Source organism: Phyllobates terribilis, unplaced genomic scaffold (assembly GCF_046119375.1).
Source record: "Phyllobates terribilis strain yellow unplaced genomic scaffold, ASM4611937v1 Scaffold_1__5_contigs__length_1240528914, whole genome shotgun sequence".
NCBI lineage: Eukaryota > Metazoa > Chordata > Amphibia > Anura > Dendrobatidae > Phyllobates > Phyllobates terribilis.
In genome coordinates this window covers 71,591,976-71,612,248 of record NW_027362761.1, presented here as the reverse complement: position 1 = coordinate 71,612,248, position 20,273 = coordinate 71,591,976, and the positions used below count along the sequence as shown (strand labels likewise).

At 36.7% G+C, this 20,273-nt stretch overlaps 1 protein-coding gene across 1 annotated transcript; it reads left to right on the top strand.

Annotated features, from left to right (window-relative positions):
* Positions 1-8,353: 8,353 nt before the first annotated feature.
* On the top strand, positions 8,354-13,064 carry FOXE1 (forkhead box E1). Its single transcript, XM_073651987.1, has 2 exons — positions 8,354-8,476; positions 8,974-13,064. The coding sequence occupies exon 2, from the start codon at positions 9,263-9,265 to the stop codon at positions 10,403-10,405; it is 1,143 nt and encodes a 380-aa protein (XP_073508088.1). The 5' UTR covers positions 8,354-8,476; positions 8,974-9,262; the 3' UTR covers positions 10,406-13,064.
* The last annotated feature ends 7,209 nt before the right edge of the window (positions 13,065-20,273 follow it).

Sequence of the window (20,273 nt, the reverse complement as noted above, 5' to 3'; positions counted from 1 at the left end):
CATCCACTGAAATTCAGGGAGGGAGCAAATATACAGAAGCATCATATAGAAATATTGTGTTTTACTGTGTCAAATGAATGAGATCTAAGCTCTGCAAATAAATTTTGTATAAAAATGATAGCGCTGTAGCCATTCCAGCAGATTAAATAACAGCACATTTCTAAAGTACACTATTGTAATATGTATCTAAGATTACAAAATAAATAAGAATATATTGGCAAAGTATATCAGTCATATACAGTGGAAGAAGATGGCATAAAAAAAATCACTGTCAGAGTAATATATCAGCTAAGTAACAGTAAGAAGATCTCAAGCACAGGCAATCTACATTTGTAGACCACACACAGAGACCACAGATAGGGTGCTTAGAAAATTTAGGACAATGGAGAGGGATATGTTTTCTCTGAACCTGCATTACCTGTACAATAATCTGGTGATCATATTTCTGAAAGTGAAAGTGCTAAGTGCACGGTATATACCAGATGAACATATTATGCAAAATGTTCAAAAGTACAATAGTAAACGTATTAAAATGATGCAAATCAAAATCAAAATCTGGGCAAATTACAGTAGTAAAAAAATGAAAAAAAAACAATAACCGGCACCAACCTCTATCATATGCAATAAGGGAAAGATTAAATTTTTTTTAACCTTAAAACACACAGTACTTGTACTATAAGCAGTGTAATTGTATGAATATTTACAAAAGATATATTGTAACAATAAACTTAGGAATAATAGACCTGCATGTGTCCAGAAGGTCATTATGTGCTGATAACGGCCACATATGAAGTGTTGAGGGATGTAAAAACAGACATGTTTCAGTACACCTGCATTGTTTGGAGCTGCTTAAAGCCAGGTAGTTACTTGATTGATAGGTAATAATTGACAATGGAAAGGATGCCGGCCCCATTCAGCACAGTATGAGTTGGAAAGCTGCTAATAGTGAAGGACATACCATCGGTGCAGCCTGTTCGTCGTACATAAAATCCCTGGAATTGCCACAGGCATATATAGTTTAAGCTAAGGACTTTGACAATTAGCTGAATAAGAGGTCCGAGCAGTGACTACAATGGGAACAGACGGTCTCTTTATACTCTGCCTGACCTCCACTATCTGTATTGCTCGGACCCAAGACCAAAATTTCCTTGAAACCTTACCAGAAGTTCACTAAAAGACAACAACAGCACTTTTAAAGTTGTGTCTTTTTTCAGCAGCTTATAAAACTGAATAAAAGAAAATCAATTTCCCATTAGTGATACTATTCATTTCTGAATAGGATCAATAGTTTATCTGTATTGATCCATTTTTTGGGGGAGAAAAAAACAAACTGAACACAACTCAAGAAAAAAATTCAATTGATGCAATTCAGGAGTAGATTTAAGGCTATGTGCCCACATAGCGTTTTTGTAGCGTTTTTACGGCCACAAAAATGCCTCGAAAATGCTTGTAAAACCGTCTGCCATGCAAAGCAATGTGAATTCGGATGTGATGTGCACATGATGCGCTAATCAGCACGCCGAATTCGCATTGCGTTGCAAAACGCAGCATGACCATTTCTACTGCGATTATGCTGCAAATTCGCGGCCATTAAGAAACATTGAAACGCAGCAAACCCGCAGGTATATGTGGATTTGCTGCGTTTCAATTAAATTCAATGGCCGCGAATTTGCAGCGTAATCACGATGCGTGTGGTACCCAGGATGAAGAGGAGACTACAACTCCTCTTCATCCCGGCTACCACGCGGTGAAAAAAAGAAATAAAAAAGTTAAAAATAAAAAAAAAATCTATATACTCACCTCTCCGGTCTGCTCCCGGCAGCGTCCCGGGGTGTACTTGCAGGACCTGTGTTGATGCCATTTAGTCAGCTGAGGGTCACGCGACTGCTGACGTCAGTGGTCAGGTGATGATCATGTGACCATCAGCTGACTAAATGATGTCACCGCAGGTCCTGCAAGTACACCGCGGGACGACGACGAGAGAGGACGCCGCCGGGAGCAGACTGGAGATGTGAGTATACAGGTTTTTTTTATTTTTAACTTTTTAATTCTTTTTTTTTTTTTTACTATAGATGCTGCATTTAAAGCATCTAAGTTGGTCACACTATATAAATCCATGCCGGTTGCATGGATTTATATTGTGTGACCAACTTGTCAAGCACTTTTCCAAGTGATGCTCAAAATCGCTTGGAAAAGCGCTTGAAAAAATGCATGCGAAAACGCATGTAAAAACGCTTCTCTCTGGCAGAAAAAACGCATGTAAATCTGCATGCGTTTTTTTCTGCCAGAGAGAGGCAACAATGCTCTGCATCAAATCTGCTACGTGGGCACATAGCCTAAAAAAGTAATGAGACTAAAATGATAAGAAAAACATATAAGTCAACAAATACAACCGAGACAACTCTGCTAACAAGGCAGAGCCTCAACAACAGAGATGCGTGATGTCCCAGATGCTTCATTCTTGCTGGGTTCCTCCAGGATTAGCACACACGACATACCTTATCTGCCAATAGATGGAGTTGAAATCATAATAATGAATATTAGACAATTTTTACTTTACATCTGGTCTAAGTTATAAAAAAATAAATACTTCTGATTCAGCCACTATTATCACTACATTATAATGAATGGAAGAAAATCAGAATGTTGAGGAATAAAAAGATAAGATACATTTGGGACATTTTTCCAATGTGTCTTTTAAAAAGCACTTTGTAATAATATGGTGAGTGTGGCTTGTAAATTGCAACTGTAGAATTTTGTAGCAATATGCTGCTATATAAATAAAGATTTACGAAAGGGGATTCTATATGTAATCATATAGTATATCGTATATGTATACTACTGTACAGTATATACTGTATACATTGCAGCACTTTTTCCAGAAGAAAATAAAATTTTATATATATATAAATGTTTGATGATATATATATATATATATATATATATATATATATATATATACAGTACAGACCAAAAGTTTGGACACACCTTCTCATTTAAAGATTTTTCTGTATTTTCATAACTTTGAAAATTGTACATTCACACTGAAGGCATCAAAACTATGAATTAATACATGTGGAATTATATACTTAACAAAAAAGTGTGAAACAACTGAAAATATGTCTTATATTCTAGGTTCTTCAAAGTAGCCACCTTTGGCTTTGATGACTGCTTTGCACACTCTTGGCATTCTCTTGATGAGCTTCAAGAGGTAGTCACCGGAAATGGTCTTCCAACAATCTTGAAGGAGTTCCCAGAGATGCTTAGCACTTGTTGGCCCTTTTGCCTTCACTCTGCGGTCCAGCTCACCCCAAACCATCTCGATTGGGTTCAGGTCTGGTGACTGTGGCGGCCAGGTCATTTGGTATACCACCCCATCACTTTCCTTCTTGGTCAAATAGCCCTTACACAGCCTGGAGGTGTGTTTGGGGTCATTGTCCTGTTGAAAAATAAATGATGGTCCAACTAAACACAAACCGGATGGAATAGCATGCCGCTGCAAGATGCTGTGGTAGCCATGCTGCTTCAGTATGCCTTCAATTTTGAATAAATCCCCAACAGTGTCACCAGCAAAGCACCCCCACACCATCACACCTCCTCCTCCATGCTTCACGGTGGAAACCAGGCATGTAGAGTCCATCCGTTCACCTTTTCTGCGTCGCACAAAGACACGGTGGTTGGAACCAAAGATCTCAAATTTGGACTCATCAGACCAAAGCACAGATTTCCACTGGTCTAATGTCCATTCCTTGTGTTCTTTAGCCCAAACAAGTCTCTTCTGCTTGTTGCCTGTCCTTAGCAGTGGTTTCCTAGCAGCTATTTTACCATGAAGGCCTGCTGCACAAAGTCTCCTCTTAATGGTTGTTGTAGAGATGTGTCTACTGCTTGAACTCTGTGTGGCATTGACCTGGTCTCTAATCTGAGCTGCTGTTAACCTGAGATTTCTGAGGTTGGTGACTCGGATAAACTTATCCTCAGAAGCAGAGGTGACTCTTGGTCTTCCTTTCCTGGGGCGGTCCTCATGTGAGCCAATTTCTTTGTGCGCTTGATGGTTTTTGCAACTGCACTTGGGGACACATTCAAAGTTTGCCCAATTTTTCAGACTGACTGACTTTCATTTCTTAAAGTAATGATGGCCACTCGTTTTTCTTTACTTAGCTGCTTCTTTCTTGCCATAATACAAATTCTAACAGTCTATTCAGTAGGACTATCAGCTGTGTATCCACCTGACTTCTGCACAACACAACTGATGGTCCTAACCCCATTTATAAGGCAAGAAATCCCACTTATTAAACCTGACAGGGTACACCTGTGAAGTGAAAACCATTTCCGGTGACTACCTCTTGAAGCTCATCAAGAGAATGCCAAGAGTGTGCAAAGCGGTCATCAAAGCAAAAGTTGGCTACTTTGAAGAACCTAGAATATAAGACATATTTTCAGTTGTTTCACACTTTTTTGTTAAGCATATAATTCCACATGTGGTAATTCATAGTTTTGATGCCTTCAGTGTGAATGTACAATTTTCAAAGTCATGAAAATACAGAAAAATCTTTAAATGAGAAGGTGTGTCCAAACTTTTGGTCTGTACTGTATATATATGTCTACAGTAATATATATATATAATATATACGTATTACAGTAATATATATATATACATACAAAAACATCAGCAATTTTTTTTTTTTTATGTATGGATATAACATTTATTTAGGATTTAACAGTGCAGTAATTGTTTGCAATTTAACATCAAGTATTCCAAATCTTTGCTTTCTGGAAAAAGTGCTACACTCTATACAGTGTGCACTATACAATGATGTAACATTCTTTTACCAATGCAATATTTTAATTATTTTTTTTTTAATTATATTTTAATATATAGAAATAATTAGAAATATAAAACAGCTACAAAATATACTGCACACTGTATCCACAATAAGTTTTTCATACATTAGGAATTATGTCTAAGAAAATTGAAATGTTATATATACACATACATATGCAACTCCTCAATACTACTACATGCTAATCTACTGCAAATTTATACAATTCCTACTGCAACCAAAGGGATATTTGACTACAATAAAAGAAAGATTACAAACATGTATGTAGATAAAATCTTTTTTTATTGTTTCTTTCTGTCAAATAATGCCTAAAAATATTATATTAATTAATATTGCTAGTAATAAACAATGAGAAGTAATATACTGTACATAAAATACACATATTCATTAAAGCAGTATTTTAGCTTCTTTTGCCTATACTAACAGCTGAGACGTGTTATGAAAATATAATGGATGTAGAAGAATGACAATTCTAATAGACTATATATATATATATATATATATATATATATATATATATATATATATGGATTTTCAGTATATATATATATATATATATATATATATATATATATATATATACATACAGTGCAGACCAAAAGTTTGGACACACCTTCTCATTTAAAGATTTTTCTGCATTTTCATGACTATGAAAATTGTACATTCACACTGAAGGCATCAAAACTATGAATTAACACATGTGGAATTATATACTTAACAAAAAAAGTGTGAAACAACTGAAAATATGTCTTATATTCTAGGTTCTTCAGGCTGTGTAAGGGCTATTTGACCAAGAAGGAGAGTGATGGGGTGCTACGCCAGATGACCTGGCCTCCACAGTCACCAGACCTGAACCCAATCGATATGGTTTGGGGTGACCTGGACCGCAGAGTGAAGGCAAAAGGGCCAACAAGTGCTAAGCATCTCTGGGAACTCCTTCAAGATTGTTGGAAGACCATTTCCGGTGACTACCTCTTGAAGCTCATCAAGAGAATGCCAAGAGTGTGCAAAGCAGTCATCAAAGCAAAAGGTGGCTACTTGGAAGAACCTAGAATATAAGACATATTTTCAGTTGTTTCACACTTTTTTGTTAAGTATATAATTCCACATGTGTTAATTCATAGTTTTGATGCCTTCTGTGTGAATGTACAATTTTCATAGTCATGAAAATACAGAAAAATCTTTAAATGAGAAGGTGTGTCCAAACTTTTGGTCTGTACTGTATATATATATATATATATATATATATATATATATATATATATATATATATAACATTAATATTACTATATAGACACCAGTAATGTATACAAATTTACACTATAAAATTATGAGATGCATTGGTTATGAGAATTCTTGCTAGTACTGGTATATACTATGGTCTATCAGCTAATAAGCATCATTTTGCCAGAACTACTTTATTGTTCTAAGTATAAGCCACCTATTTACACAGACTTGTATACTCTGGCCAAATATTGACTCAAGAAATGCCTTCATCTTCCTGACATTATGTACAAACTACTAGTGTGCACTATTATGTTAATGGGGAGGTCGAAATTATCATATTTATAATAGTAATTTACAAGTGAGTTATAAATTACTGCTTTTAAATCATACATAGCACAGAAAAACGTGTGTATATATATTTGTGTGTGTATATGTGTGTATGTATATATACTATATATGTATGTATATGTATGTGTGTGTGTGTGTGTGTATATATAGATATATATATATATATATACACAAGTGCTTCTCACTAAATTAGAATATCATCAAAAAGTTAATTTATTTCAGTTCTTCAATCCAAAAAGTGAAACTCATATATTATATAGAGTCATTACAAACAGAGTGATCTATTTCCAGTGTTTATTTCTGTTAATTTTGATGATTATGGCTTACAGCCAATGAAAACACAACAGTCATTATCTCAGTAAATTAGAATACTTTATAACAACAGCTTGAAATATGTTTTTAAAATCCGAAATGTTGGCCTACTGAAATGTATGTTCAGTAAATGCACTCAATACTTGGTCGGGGCTTCTTTTGCATCAATTACTGCATCAATGCGGCGTGGCATGGAGGCGATCAGCCTGTGGCACTGCTGAGGTGTTATGGAAGCCCAGGTTGGTTTGATAGCAGCCTTCAGCTCGTCTGCATTGTTGGGTCTGGTGTCTCTCATCTTCCTCTTGACAATGCCCCATAGATTCTCTATGGGGTTAAGGTCAGGTGAGTTTGCTGGCCAATCAAGCACAGTGATACTGTTGTGTGTAAACCAGCTATTGGTACTTTTGGCAGTGTGGACAGGTGCTAAGTCCTGCAGGAGAATGAAATTCCATCTCCATAAAGCTTGTCGGCAGAGGGAAGCATGAAGTGCTCTAAAGTTTCCTGGTAGACGGCTGCGCTGACTTTGGTCTTGATACAACACAGTGGACCTACACCAGCAGATGACATGGCTCCCCAAACCATCACTGATTGTGGAAACTTCACACTAGACCTCAAGCAACTTGGATTGTGTTCCTCTCCACTCTTCCTCCAGACTCTGGGACCTTGATTTCCAAATGAAAATTGGAACTCTGGGACCTTGTGGAGTGTGTCAATGACTACCTTCTGGACATCTGTCAAGTCAGCAGTCTTCCCCATGATTGTGGAGCCTACTGAAACAGACTAAGGGACCTTTTTAAACGCTTAGGAAGCCTTTGCAGGTGTTTTTTGTTAATTATTCTAATTTACTGAGATAATGACTTTTGTGTTTTCATTGTCTGTAAGCCATAATCATCAACATTAACAGAAATAAACACTTGAAATAGATCACTCTGTTTGTAATAACTCTATATAATATATGAGTTTCACTTTTTGTATTGAAGAACTGAAATAAATTTACTTTTTGATGATATTCTAATTTAGTGAGATGCACCTGTATGTGTATATATATATATATATATATATGTATATATATATATATGTATATGTGTCTATGTATATATACGTATGTGTGTATGTATATGTGTATATATATATATATACACATATATATATATATACTGTATATATACACATATGTATATAAGCACACACACAGACACACATATATATACATATATATATAAACACACATATACTGTATATATATATATAGATAGATATATATATATATATATACATACAGAAACACATATATATACATACATATATATATAAACACACACATTATATATATATATATATATATATATATATATATATATATATATATATACAGACATATTCAACCAAATACAATTTGATCTAAGTTGCTTCCTACAATTTTTTCATATAGCTGCAGTTTTGTTGATCTTGCATTTCTCATTTTTTGCAGTGTTATAGCTCAGAATGTGCTAGGAAAGAGTTAAACGTCTGCAAGGTGGGTGGCAGTTGTAAGGGATCGGGAGCTTTTATTTTGTCATTTCAGTCCGGCTGGGAATCTCCAGGTGTGTTTTTAGGGGGAGGGACTTTTATTGTGACAGCCAGGTATACAGCTGCTATACAGGTTCCAGGTATAGACTGCACCACTATTTAAGGCTGCGCTGTAAGTGGAAGCAGGACAGTACAGCTGGTGTCTTCTGTGGAAGAACAGACTGGACCTTGGCAGTAAGGTAAAGTGCATACACTAGACACAGCACTCGGTAACGTTACACCTACATATGAAATTAGTTTTTGTATATATAGTTCTCAAATCTGTAATTTTTATCCTCTAACACACACACTCGTCATCATATAATCATCATGCTATGTAATCACTATTTTGATCACTGTAAAAATAACAATACAAAATAGAATGTAGTAGTGAAACTATTAGATATAATAACTGACATGCTGAATAGACTAGTGGCCTTAGGGTTAGTATTAGAGTTATTAGTATTTTTGTGAGGTCAGGGTTAGTAATGGCAATAACAATATAACACTTGTCTATCATTTATTGAAATGACCATGCTTTCTTGAAAATTGTCACTGATGATCCAAGGATCAATAATCTTTACATGTATAATATAAATATTTTAGCACACATTATTACATATGTAATGGCCATCTTGCCTAATATCTGTGTTTGCCATATGTATTTTTGACACACATTTTTGTTTCTGTTGTACAGGTCTGGGAAAAGCACAAGTTTGCTAAGAAGTACATGAAAGAAGGATTGCAAAGACTCTTACTTTTGAAACCATTTGATCTCTGCTCTCAATTTGCAGATTAACCTTTTTATATGCATATTTGGGATGCAAGGAGACTCAATTGTTGTACTTTAGATATATATATATATATTTTTTCCCTGGGATTTTACAACAAGGAACCTGTATGAACTAATTCTCTATTTTTGTGAATCCTGGTAGAAGGAAAGGGGATTTTCCTGCCTGATACATCTAAGGAATCTTCATACTAAGATGACAGCTGAGAGCCAACAGTCCCCTACTAGAGCTACTGGAGCAGGCACCAACCTACAACAATCAAGTAACTTTTCTACGCCAGTTGTAAAAGTGGAAAAGGAGCCAGCACCTGAAGCAAGTGTGTCCAGTGGGCCTTCTGAAGCAGAAGACACACCTAAAGGAAGAAGAAGGAAAAGACCTTTGCAGAGGGGTAAACCACCCTACAGTTACATTGCTCTCATAGCAATGGCCATTGCTCATTCCTCTGACAGAAAGCTTACATTAGGGGGCATCTACAAGTTCATTATGGAGAGGTTCCCTTTTTACCGGGACAACTCAAAGAAGTGGCAAAACTCCATCAGACACAACCTTACCCTCAATGATTGCTTCATCAAAATCCCCAGGGAGCCAGGAAGACCTGGAAAAGGCAACTACTGGGCCTTGGACCCTAACGCTGAAGATATGTTTGACAGTGGAAGCTTCCTTAGAAGAAGGAAGAGATTCAAAAGGACTGATCTCACCACATATCCTGCTTACATACACGACACTAGTATGTTCCCACCTTTGCAAGTGAGTAGGCCACCATATCCTAACTCTGTGTATTCCAATATGACAATGAGCCCCACTTATAGTCAACAGATCACCCCTCATTCCTCTGTCTACTACCCTTCTACTTCTCCTGCCTTTGGCTCTAGCCAATCTAGGGTGTTCAGCATCAATACACTTATAGGGCATTCCAGTGGCACAGAGCATACTCAGCAAGCAAGCAGATCCATGAGTCCAGAGGTTAACTCTCCCAATACCAGCTCTTGCAATTACACTGGTGCAAGTTATAACAGCCAAGCGGGAGGAAGTAGCATGCTACAAAGACCTGCTAACCCCATGTCATATTCCTATCCAGTTCCAAACAGCCACCTACAAGTCAATCAAAGTTCTTATTCACATGGTAACACACAGCTGTTTGGCACATCCAGCAGATTAGCCATGCCCACATCTCCAGTAATGAACAGCGATAGCATGGACTTCTATGGTAGGATGTCTCCAGGACAGTATACCTCATTGACTGCCTACAACAGTAATGGACAACTAACCAGCACTAATGCCTACCTGCGACATGCAACGTACTCTGGGAACATGGACAGGTTTGTGCCTGCTGTTTAACGTATCACATTGCAGGGTTAAAGCTGCAAATACAAGTATATGCAATAAATCTGTCATTGATATTAGCGTATGCTGCAACATCTTTTGTTGATTATCTTTTACTGCATTATGAGAATACAAAATACAGTGATTGATATTAAAACGGAACTGTGCCATTGACCTTGATGCTCATATTCATATGAGTTGGACTAACAGATGTAATATCCATCATCATATTATTTTTCCCTATGGGATGAACATAAAGTCCAATATTTTTTTATTGTGTATTAATTAATTGATATGATACCTGCCTTTTCTACTGCTGTAGGGTAATGACAGCATTTTTAAAATAATAGCTCTTAAAGTAAATTTATAGACATAGTATGAATGAATGGTAACAAGCTGGAGCAGACATTGTTGTAAAACACAGCACTTATGTTTGGGGACGTGGGTCTTACATTTGTCTAAATCATTTTATACTGTTTTATTGTAAATAAAATGAAAATTATTGTATAAGACTGTCAAGATTGAATGTTATGTTATGTGCCTTTAGTTGATTGTGTCCTATACTCATATATTGACCAGTTCAATATAACACATTATTTAGACCATCACCATACTATACTGTCATATTTTTCCTAATCAACATAAATATTGTAAAATATGATATGTTATAAAATAGAAAAGTTTATTATATATTGATATGATACACACATTTTGCAGTCCATAATTTAATTTATAAAGGTAATTATGAGACTTCTGTCTTCATGAGAATTCTTAACAAACATTTACTTCAGAAGCTAAAGGATGTCCAATCCAATACATTAAATAAAAGCCAATTAGTAAATTAGTTGTTCAAATAACTAATGAAGAATTATTTATGAGCTGAATTAGCATAAAACATAGCAACATTTATATATTTAGATTATAATACTTCTATCAATCTTCTCATTTCTCTTTTTTCTATTACTTTAATGCTTTCAAAATCTACAAGAGGAAAAACTAAATAATAAGCAAAATGAACTAAAAAAAATTATGGTAAAATAAAGTCATTCTAAATAAAATAAATAAAAAGGAAATTAAATAGGTACACGTGACATAGATTCCTACATGTTCTACATAGGCGGTGTAAATATTTTGTAAAAAAAAAAAAAGAGCCATGGAATCATTAAGTTAATTCCTATTGCCTTGATCACAACAAATCTCTAATAAAAATGGTACATATTTGATAGAATTTGCTGATGTCTAAATGCAAACATGATCGTAACATAAATAACAATTCACAATGAGGAATATCGGGAGTGAATTTTCATCCATATTTATCTCTATCCATATATGTATCTATCTATCTATCCATAAATCTATCCGGCTATCTATCTATCCATCTATCTATCTATCTATCTATCCATCTATCTATCTATCTATCCATCTATCTATCTATCCATCTATCTATCTTTCCATATGTCTAATATCTATCAATCTATCTTTCCTTATATCTACCTATTATCTATTTATCTTATTATCTATCTATCGATCTATCTATCTGCATTTTGACAAACCGCAAGAATGCTCTCTTCGCACCAAAATATTATATACAAAAACTGCATTTACACTGACCAATTGTGGCTGTTAAATGACCACCGACTGGCTAAGTGCAAGCTGATCGGCAGTCATTTAATAGTCTGTTTAGACAGCCTGACCACTCTTCCATGCGAGAAGAATATCATTATTCTCGGCAACACACATCCTGCTCACACAGGACAAGGTGCCGTTAAGAACGATGAATTTTTTAAGCAAGCTTGAAAATCATTTCACCAGACAAACAAGCGTTTTGCTCATTTATTGGGTGATTAGTAGCTTGTTTAGATAGGCTGACAATTAGGAAAAGTGCGTTTCTAGGAACGCTTGTTCCCGATTGTCAGCCAGTGTAAATGCTACAAGGCTGGAGATGCAGATTGTGTGATGCTGCCAATTGATACATTGTAAAATAACATAGAGAAAAAAAATAAAAACTAAATATTATAGAAAACTTTATAAAGTCATATTGGTAAATCTAGAAGTTGTAAAAAATTTGAAATGACAGAAAATGTCTGCTTTGTCAAGCAAAAGAATACACATATGGTCTAGTATATTGACAGCTAATGTTTGCATTTAATAATTTTCTAGTTCCACAATTTAGTAATACAATATAGTGAAGACAGATTTAATCTTCAGTTTTTGTTTTTTGTTTTTTTACACTTTACACAAAGGGAAAAGAGCTGATAGGAAAGAGTAAATGTATGTAAAAACCTGCAATAAGTCATACAGGACATGACATAACAAACGCGCAACCTGTGCAGATACACAATGACAGAGCCGATGAAGAGACCCTCTGCCTCTGAAGTGGAAATATGCTTTTGCAAACAATGGTCAGATGTTTGGATCTGATATTGCTTTCTGAGACCTTTCTTATCTGTAAAGTGGCATTACCTAATAAATTAGTGGCAGTTAGTGACACTTTTAAGTCTTGCTGCTCCTGATTTGTTCAGCAATGATGGAGACATTAGATTGGCTCTTAATAAATATGGTGTTCTGCAAGTAAAGTGGTGTGTATACGATTCAGTTACTGTACTCAATTTTACGAAAGGCACATACCAATTATTAGAATAGATTCACTGATTTAGGCTATGTGCTCATGTAGCAGATTTGATGCAGAGCGTTTTTGCCTCTCTCTGGCAGATTTACATGCGTTTTTTTCTGCCAGAGAGAAGCGTTTTTTAGCGTTTTTACATGTGTTTTCGCATGCGTTTTTTCAAGCACTTTTCCAAGCGATTTTAGCATCACTTGGAAAAGTGCTTGACAAGTTGGTCACACAATATAAATCCATGCAACCGGCATGGATTTATATTGTGTGACCAACTTAGATGCTTTAAATGCTGCATCTATAGTAAAAAAAAGAATTAAAAAGTTAAAAAAAAAACCTGTATATTCACCTCTCCGGCGGCCCCCGGTCTTCTCTCCGGTCTCCTCCAGTCTGCTCCCGGCGGCGTCCTCTCTCCTCGGCGTCCCGCAATGTACTTGCAGGACCTGCGGTGACGTCATTTAGTCAGCTGATGGTCACGCGACCATCACCTGACCGCTGACGACAGCGGTCGCGTGACCATCAGCTGACTAAATGACGTCACTACAGGTCCTGACAGTACACTGCGGGACGCCGAGGAGAGAGGACGCAGTCGGGAGCAGACCGGAGAGGTGAGTACACAGTTTTTTTTTATTTTTAACTTTTTTATTTCTTTTTTTCACCGCGTGGTAGCCGGGATGAAGAGGAGTTGTAGTCTCCTCTTCATCCTGGGTACCACACGCACTGCAATTACGCTGCATATTCGCTGCCATTGAATTTAATTGAAACGCAGCAAATCCACATATACCTGCGGGTTTGCTGCATTTCAATGTTCCTCAATGGCTGCGAATTTGCAGCGTAATCGCGGTAGAAATGGTCATGCTGCGTTTTGCAACGCAATGCGAATTCGGCACGCTAATTAGCGCATCATGTGCACATCACATCCGAATTCACATTGCTTTGCATGGCAGATGGTTTTACAAGCATTTTCGCGGCTGTAAAAACACCGCAAAAACGCTACAAAAACGCTACGTGGGCACATGGCCTAAGGCTAAGGCTCCTCGGCAACATGTCATGCGACATTGAGCTCACCCTGTCACATTTTCACCTCCAAAAGGTACAAGTACACATTTTTGGATTTAAAATTATGTGTTATTGGTTATTAGGTTGTTCCCCATGTTTAAATAATGACACCTTGCTGCATACTTGTTACTACCCCTGATGAAGCCACACTTCAGTGGCGATATGTGTGGGCTTTTCCTCCCATGGTCTTCCATTTTTTCTCTCCCACAATGCAGGTTGTATTCGTAGACTTTGGCTGATACTTATAGAATTATATCCATGATTGCATATAGTGTTATTTCACTATTACTTGCCATATCTTTGACCTTTTATACTAGCTGCTAATTCTATTTTTTCAGCTAATATATATATTTGTTTTTTGGTGAGCTACTCTTTATTGCGAGGAAATTTTGAGATCTATTTTTTAGTTCACAGTATTAATGTGACATAAAGTAGATTTTCATTTTTTTTTATCAATCATGATATGGATGTCTTTGTAAATTAAGTATGAATATTTAATAAAGCTTGATATATTTTTCATGTGTTTGGTGTGCACACGCTTTGGTATTGTTTTTTTCTGGTATTGATTCTTGTAACAATGCTGGTGTGGCAACCCTACTCTTATTTTCTTGGCAGTGCATATATTTTTTTCTGTTCATATGAATTGCGACATTGTATCTAATGATTTCACATGGTGTCTAGTGATGAGCGAGTATGTTTTGTTAACCCTTAAGTCGAGTATGCTCGGGCGAGCACCGAGTATTTACAGCGTGCTCGGTGTTATGTTTGAATCACTCCCGTGTGCATGATTTGCGACTGTTTGACAGCTTTAATACATGTGAGGAATGTCTGCTTCTCACACATTCCTCACATGTATTAAAGCTGTCAAACCGTCGCAAATGATGCACACGGGAGTGATTCAAACATAACACCGAGCAGCTGTAACTACTCGGTGCTTGGCCCGAGCATACTCGCTCATCACTAATGTTGTCGCATTGCAACCTGAGACCAACCATGACAGTGACACAGAATCACAAATATTTCCAAATGAAAAACACGGACAGAACATGTATGTGAAAAACGGACATCTGAACTACAATCTGTAGTAACCAAGTTAGAGTTGGTGTAAAAGGAAAGCTTACCCAAAATGCATTTAAATAATATACATTATATATATATATAGATACCATGTATATATATATATATATATATATATATATATATAATGAAAAACATCTAGCACACATATTTATCTATCTAAATTATATATATATATATATACACCGTATATATACACACAAACATATGTATACATATGTAAATAGATAGATAGATACATACATACATACTGTATGTGTGCTAGGTTTGTTTTATGTGGGGTTTTTTTTCATTTAAGATACATTTAGAAATGTCTAATTTTAGTATAATAATTTTGTTATATATATTTTTTTAATAAAAAAATTAAATGAATTGGAATATAAAAGTGTATAACCTATTAATGTTTACTCCATTTCAACCCTTATCCCCTATAGGTCATTACATGTATCGGGCTCAGGAGCTAAGCAAATTCCATAAAGAACAGGTGACAGCTGTTTTATACAGCCGGCACTTCCATATAACAACAGCGACCTAAGGTGGCTCTGATTGCTGCTGTTAGGGCAGAGACAGACATCCGTATTTCACGTGCGAGGATCGCATCGTAAACCTCATACTGGCTGGCACCTCTCCTGACCTGACCAGGTTAGGAGAGGTGCCGGCCAGTCCATTCAGAGCGATGCGATCATCGCACGAGTTATACAAAAGTCTGTCTCTGCCCTTAAAAGGAGAACTTTGGTGAGATAAAAAAGGTGTGAATTGCCAAGCATAGATCCCAAGTCGGAGTACACAGACATGTAGATTGGCAGGGGTTTCCCATGCCCCCTAGTCTTAAACTGGATGGAAGGAAATGTTATCAGACGCATGGCTGTTACTAGAAGCCAGGAGCAGACCACACTCCCTTATCTGTGATGTAATGTCCCCAAAGGTAGGGGGAGCTCTAAGGAGCAGCTCCAGCGTCACACTAATTAGCAGATGTTATGATTGGAAACAGAGCTATGGATGTCAGCTTTACAGTTTATGAAGGTATTTCCAAGTGAATACTTTTTTATCTACCAGAGTTCCCCTTCAACCATTTAGATGTCACTCTTAAACTCAGACAGCAACATTTTAGTGGCTCCTAAGTTCGTTACCAGCGTTATATATTTAACCAGCTTTTCTGCATTTATAACATTCATACAATAGATCCTGACCATTGACATGCTGAGTCTTATAATTATTTTTTCTTTTTTCATATTGATATCTTCTGTGGTAAGCTCTTTATCTGATATGCCATTCATACATTTCTATGTACCTTTCCCAATACTTGTGCATTTCCTATTAAACTGAAACCACATTTGTGGAAACTTTAGAAGTAGAGATGAGCGGATCAGGTAAAATTCCAATTTGCGCATTTTTTACCAGGAAATTTGATTTGCAGGCAAGTTATTCTCTATGAATTTAATAACTTTGATTATGTTCTGGGGTCTCCCTTCAGACCCTAGAGCACAATAAACATAATATATATAAAAATGGGAGAAATTGGTATACTCACCCTTCTCTCACCCCATCAGCCCCTCCACTACTCACCTCCACCTGTCCGGTCTTCGCCGCATCTTCTAATTCCCAATCCTCAAGCTCAATCTTTTGTCCTCTCGCACTCTGCCGGCAGGTCAAAGACATCATGATGTGCACCATTACATTCCGTGTGTCCCTCCTGGGCGCAATGAGACCCGGAATTTCAGCACCGTGCGAGTAGCCCAAAGATTCCATCCCAAGCGGTGAGGATCAGGAGATGCGACAAGACCGAACAGGTGGCAGTGAGTAATGGAGGAGCAGGAGGGGAGAGCAGTGAGGTAAGTATAACATTTTTTTAATTTTTTTATCCTTTTGATGGTCCACTAAGATTAAGAAAGGCCACCAAATTGTCAAATCTGCGCGGAAACGAATTACCAAAAAAATCTGCATTTTGGCGAATTCCACTAAAAATTTATTTGCTCATCTCTATTTAGAAATCATTCTAATGATAGAGTCCCTGTCCAAAAATAACATTAGACTTTATTTCTGTGTACTTAAAACATCTGTCCTAAAGATTCCAATATTGTTGGGGATGTTTGATTGCAAAGTAAAAATATCCAACATTGTCCAATGATTAGCGGGCCACCGAGGAAGCTCTGGGGTATATTTTTTGTAACTAACATAACATATTTGAAGGGAAGTGTATCAATGTCCTGGAAAAGATCGCAACTACTATGGGACATCCAGGTTTTTTTAACTATATATTTTTTGCTCTTTCATTAATTTAGGACTAGTGTTGAGCGAGTATGTTCTGTCCGAGTATGCTCGGTGATATGGTTGAATCGCTCCCGTGTGCATGATTTGCAACTGTTTGACAGTTTTATTACATGTGAGGAATGTGTAAGAAATAGACATTCCTCACATGTAATAAAACTGTCAAACTGTTGCAAATCATGCACATGGGAGCAATTCAACCATATCACCGAGCAGCTGTAAATACTCGGAGCTCGGCCCGAGCATACTCGGCGAAAGGGTTAATAGAACATACTCGCTCAACACTATTTAGGACACATTAGCATTATCCTTTTTAAAACCCCAGACCACCAGGGAAGTCACTAATTACTCATTATTTCCTTAAGACCTCCAATGATGTCACTGTGAACCTCTTTATCACTATAGATTAAAATTAACTCTATAATGACAAAATATTATGTACCATTGTATGGTGGTATTATTTGGATAATGAATTGCAGTATAATGTAGGAGCTTTAGGGTATGTGAATACATTAGGGATTTGTTGCAGGCATTTTTGAATCAAAAATGTGTCTCTGGGCAGGAAAACTGCTGCATAGAAAAACGGGAGTTTTTGCATTTGTTTCTCATGCATTTTTTCCCAGTCATTAGAATGGGTGAAAAATGCTGAAAGAATTGACATGCTGCAGATTTGTAACTGCTTCGAATCTGCAAGGAACAAATATGCAGCATGTGCTTGAGACTTCAGAATTCACTTTGCTGGGACAGTAAAATGTTGCCTTTTTTGAAGAAATAAACGTGTGAAAACGCGGTAAAAATGCGACGTGTGCACATATCCTTATTGAGATATTATTTGGATACCAAATATCATCTTTTAAACATTACTTGATGATATTATATTTGACCAATATTTTGGCATTATTTCGCACCATTATGTGAATACTGTCAGCTACTATTAAATGAGCACTACACTTATGAGAATACTTTATGGCGGTATTATATATACTTTGCAGGACAATATTATTTGTTTAACCTGAACACTGTATGATAATTTGGCACCATGTAACAGTAATTTGTCAGCAAATACCTATGTATGTGTATTTACATATGTTGACTTAAAATGGCAAGCAAAACTGGCAAAATGGCTGACAGGGACTCTCCTTTGGTCAACCCCCCTCAAAAAAGATAATATATACAGAAATCTAAAGTCTCACAAGTTCAGTGCTTTGGTTCTGTATGCCTTAGCTATAGGTAACATTGCACACTAACCTTTTATTTAGCAATGCTTAGCTTGTGACTACTGCTGTCATACAGCAATGGAGCAGAGGATGAATGAGAACAATAGTGAGAAGGAAGCAGTACATTTTCTCCATTAAAGCAGCAATCAATCAACAGACCAATAGATTTCACTAGTCATTAACAAGTTAACTACAAGTCTAATCTGTGCAATCGAAAAAGATCATGTTTCATGGAGGAATCAGAGATCCGCCTTCTATTATCTGGCCAGACGAGTCACTGTTTGTCTTAGTAGATCACTTTTCACTTGGAAAACTAGAGGCATCTGGAAGAAAGTCTGTCTGTGGAGAATGGATTCAGGGGTTTCACCAATATTTTATTGACTTCGGTATTAAAAAAAAAAACTCAACTTGATTTATTCTCAGATTGAAACTGTAATTACCTGAAAAAGCCCATCACATGAGCATAGACTTTAGAGGGGTTATCCAGCCATTATTGATGACCTATACTTAAGATAAGTTATCAATATCAGATTGGTGGGGGTCTGACACTTGGCACCCCCACCGACCAGCTGTTATTAGCTCTGGTGGTGGAAAAGCACAGTAGTATTGTAGCAGCCACTGCAGAGAGCTGCAGATCAGCTCCTATTCTCTTAAATAGCTAATCTGCAATATCCGACAGCAACCTCTACAAATGTGCTGTTAAGCTCCATGCAATGCTTATATCTAGCAGCTGACAGAGTTAATAACAGTTAATCAGTGGAGTGTCCATGGTGTTGGACCCCATTGATCCCTAGGAAAAGTCATCAATATTATATGCTCGGGAAAAAATTGTCATCTCTGTTGGTATTTAATCTCCTGTGGGAAGAAAGGATCAGGCATGTTAAAGTCCAACATCCTTGATTCCTCTTTTCCCCAGCATTTGCTGTTTGGGCACAGTCAAGTGCCCCCTAAACAAGAAATTGCTGACCAATCCCATCAATATTGATGGATTCGACAGACCTCATAAGCAAGAACTTGTTGGACAATCCAATTAATATTAGTGGACTCGGTTGGATTTTCTTTGTTGTGTATGCCCAGCTACATGATTAATATACATTCAAGACTGTACTGAAACTTGTAAGAGTTTTTTATCTTTTTAGAGAGAATAAGTTGCGGATTGGAAATTCCCATTTACTTTTACTGGCAATACCAGAATATACTACAACCCTCTGACATGTCTCAGAGAGGTTTTCCCCTACATAAAAAGTTATTTCCAATGGGCCCAGGGAGGGGTATAAAAAAAGCTAATCCTATACTCAGCACTGAGGCTGTTCTTTCACACTAGTCAGCTGCTATTATCATCCAGCAGGGGGCATCACAAGACTGTTGCAGCTAATAAGCATGACTGATCGACTGCAACCATCTCATTTGGTGCAAAAAAGATTTTGAGACGTTAAAGTGTACAGGGGTTAAGCAATAATATATCAGAGGAAGAACTTACCGTAGTAGCTTAAATATTATGTTTTGGATCATTTTCTCACCCTAAAAACCTAAACAGTATTCTTCTGCACAGACTGAATGTATGGGTAGTTACACATATATTGCTTTATGCCAGTACATTAATATGTACTTTTTGGCTTTTTTTTTTCTGTACGTGTTTGTGCCT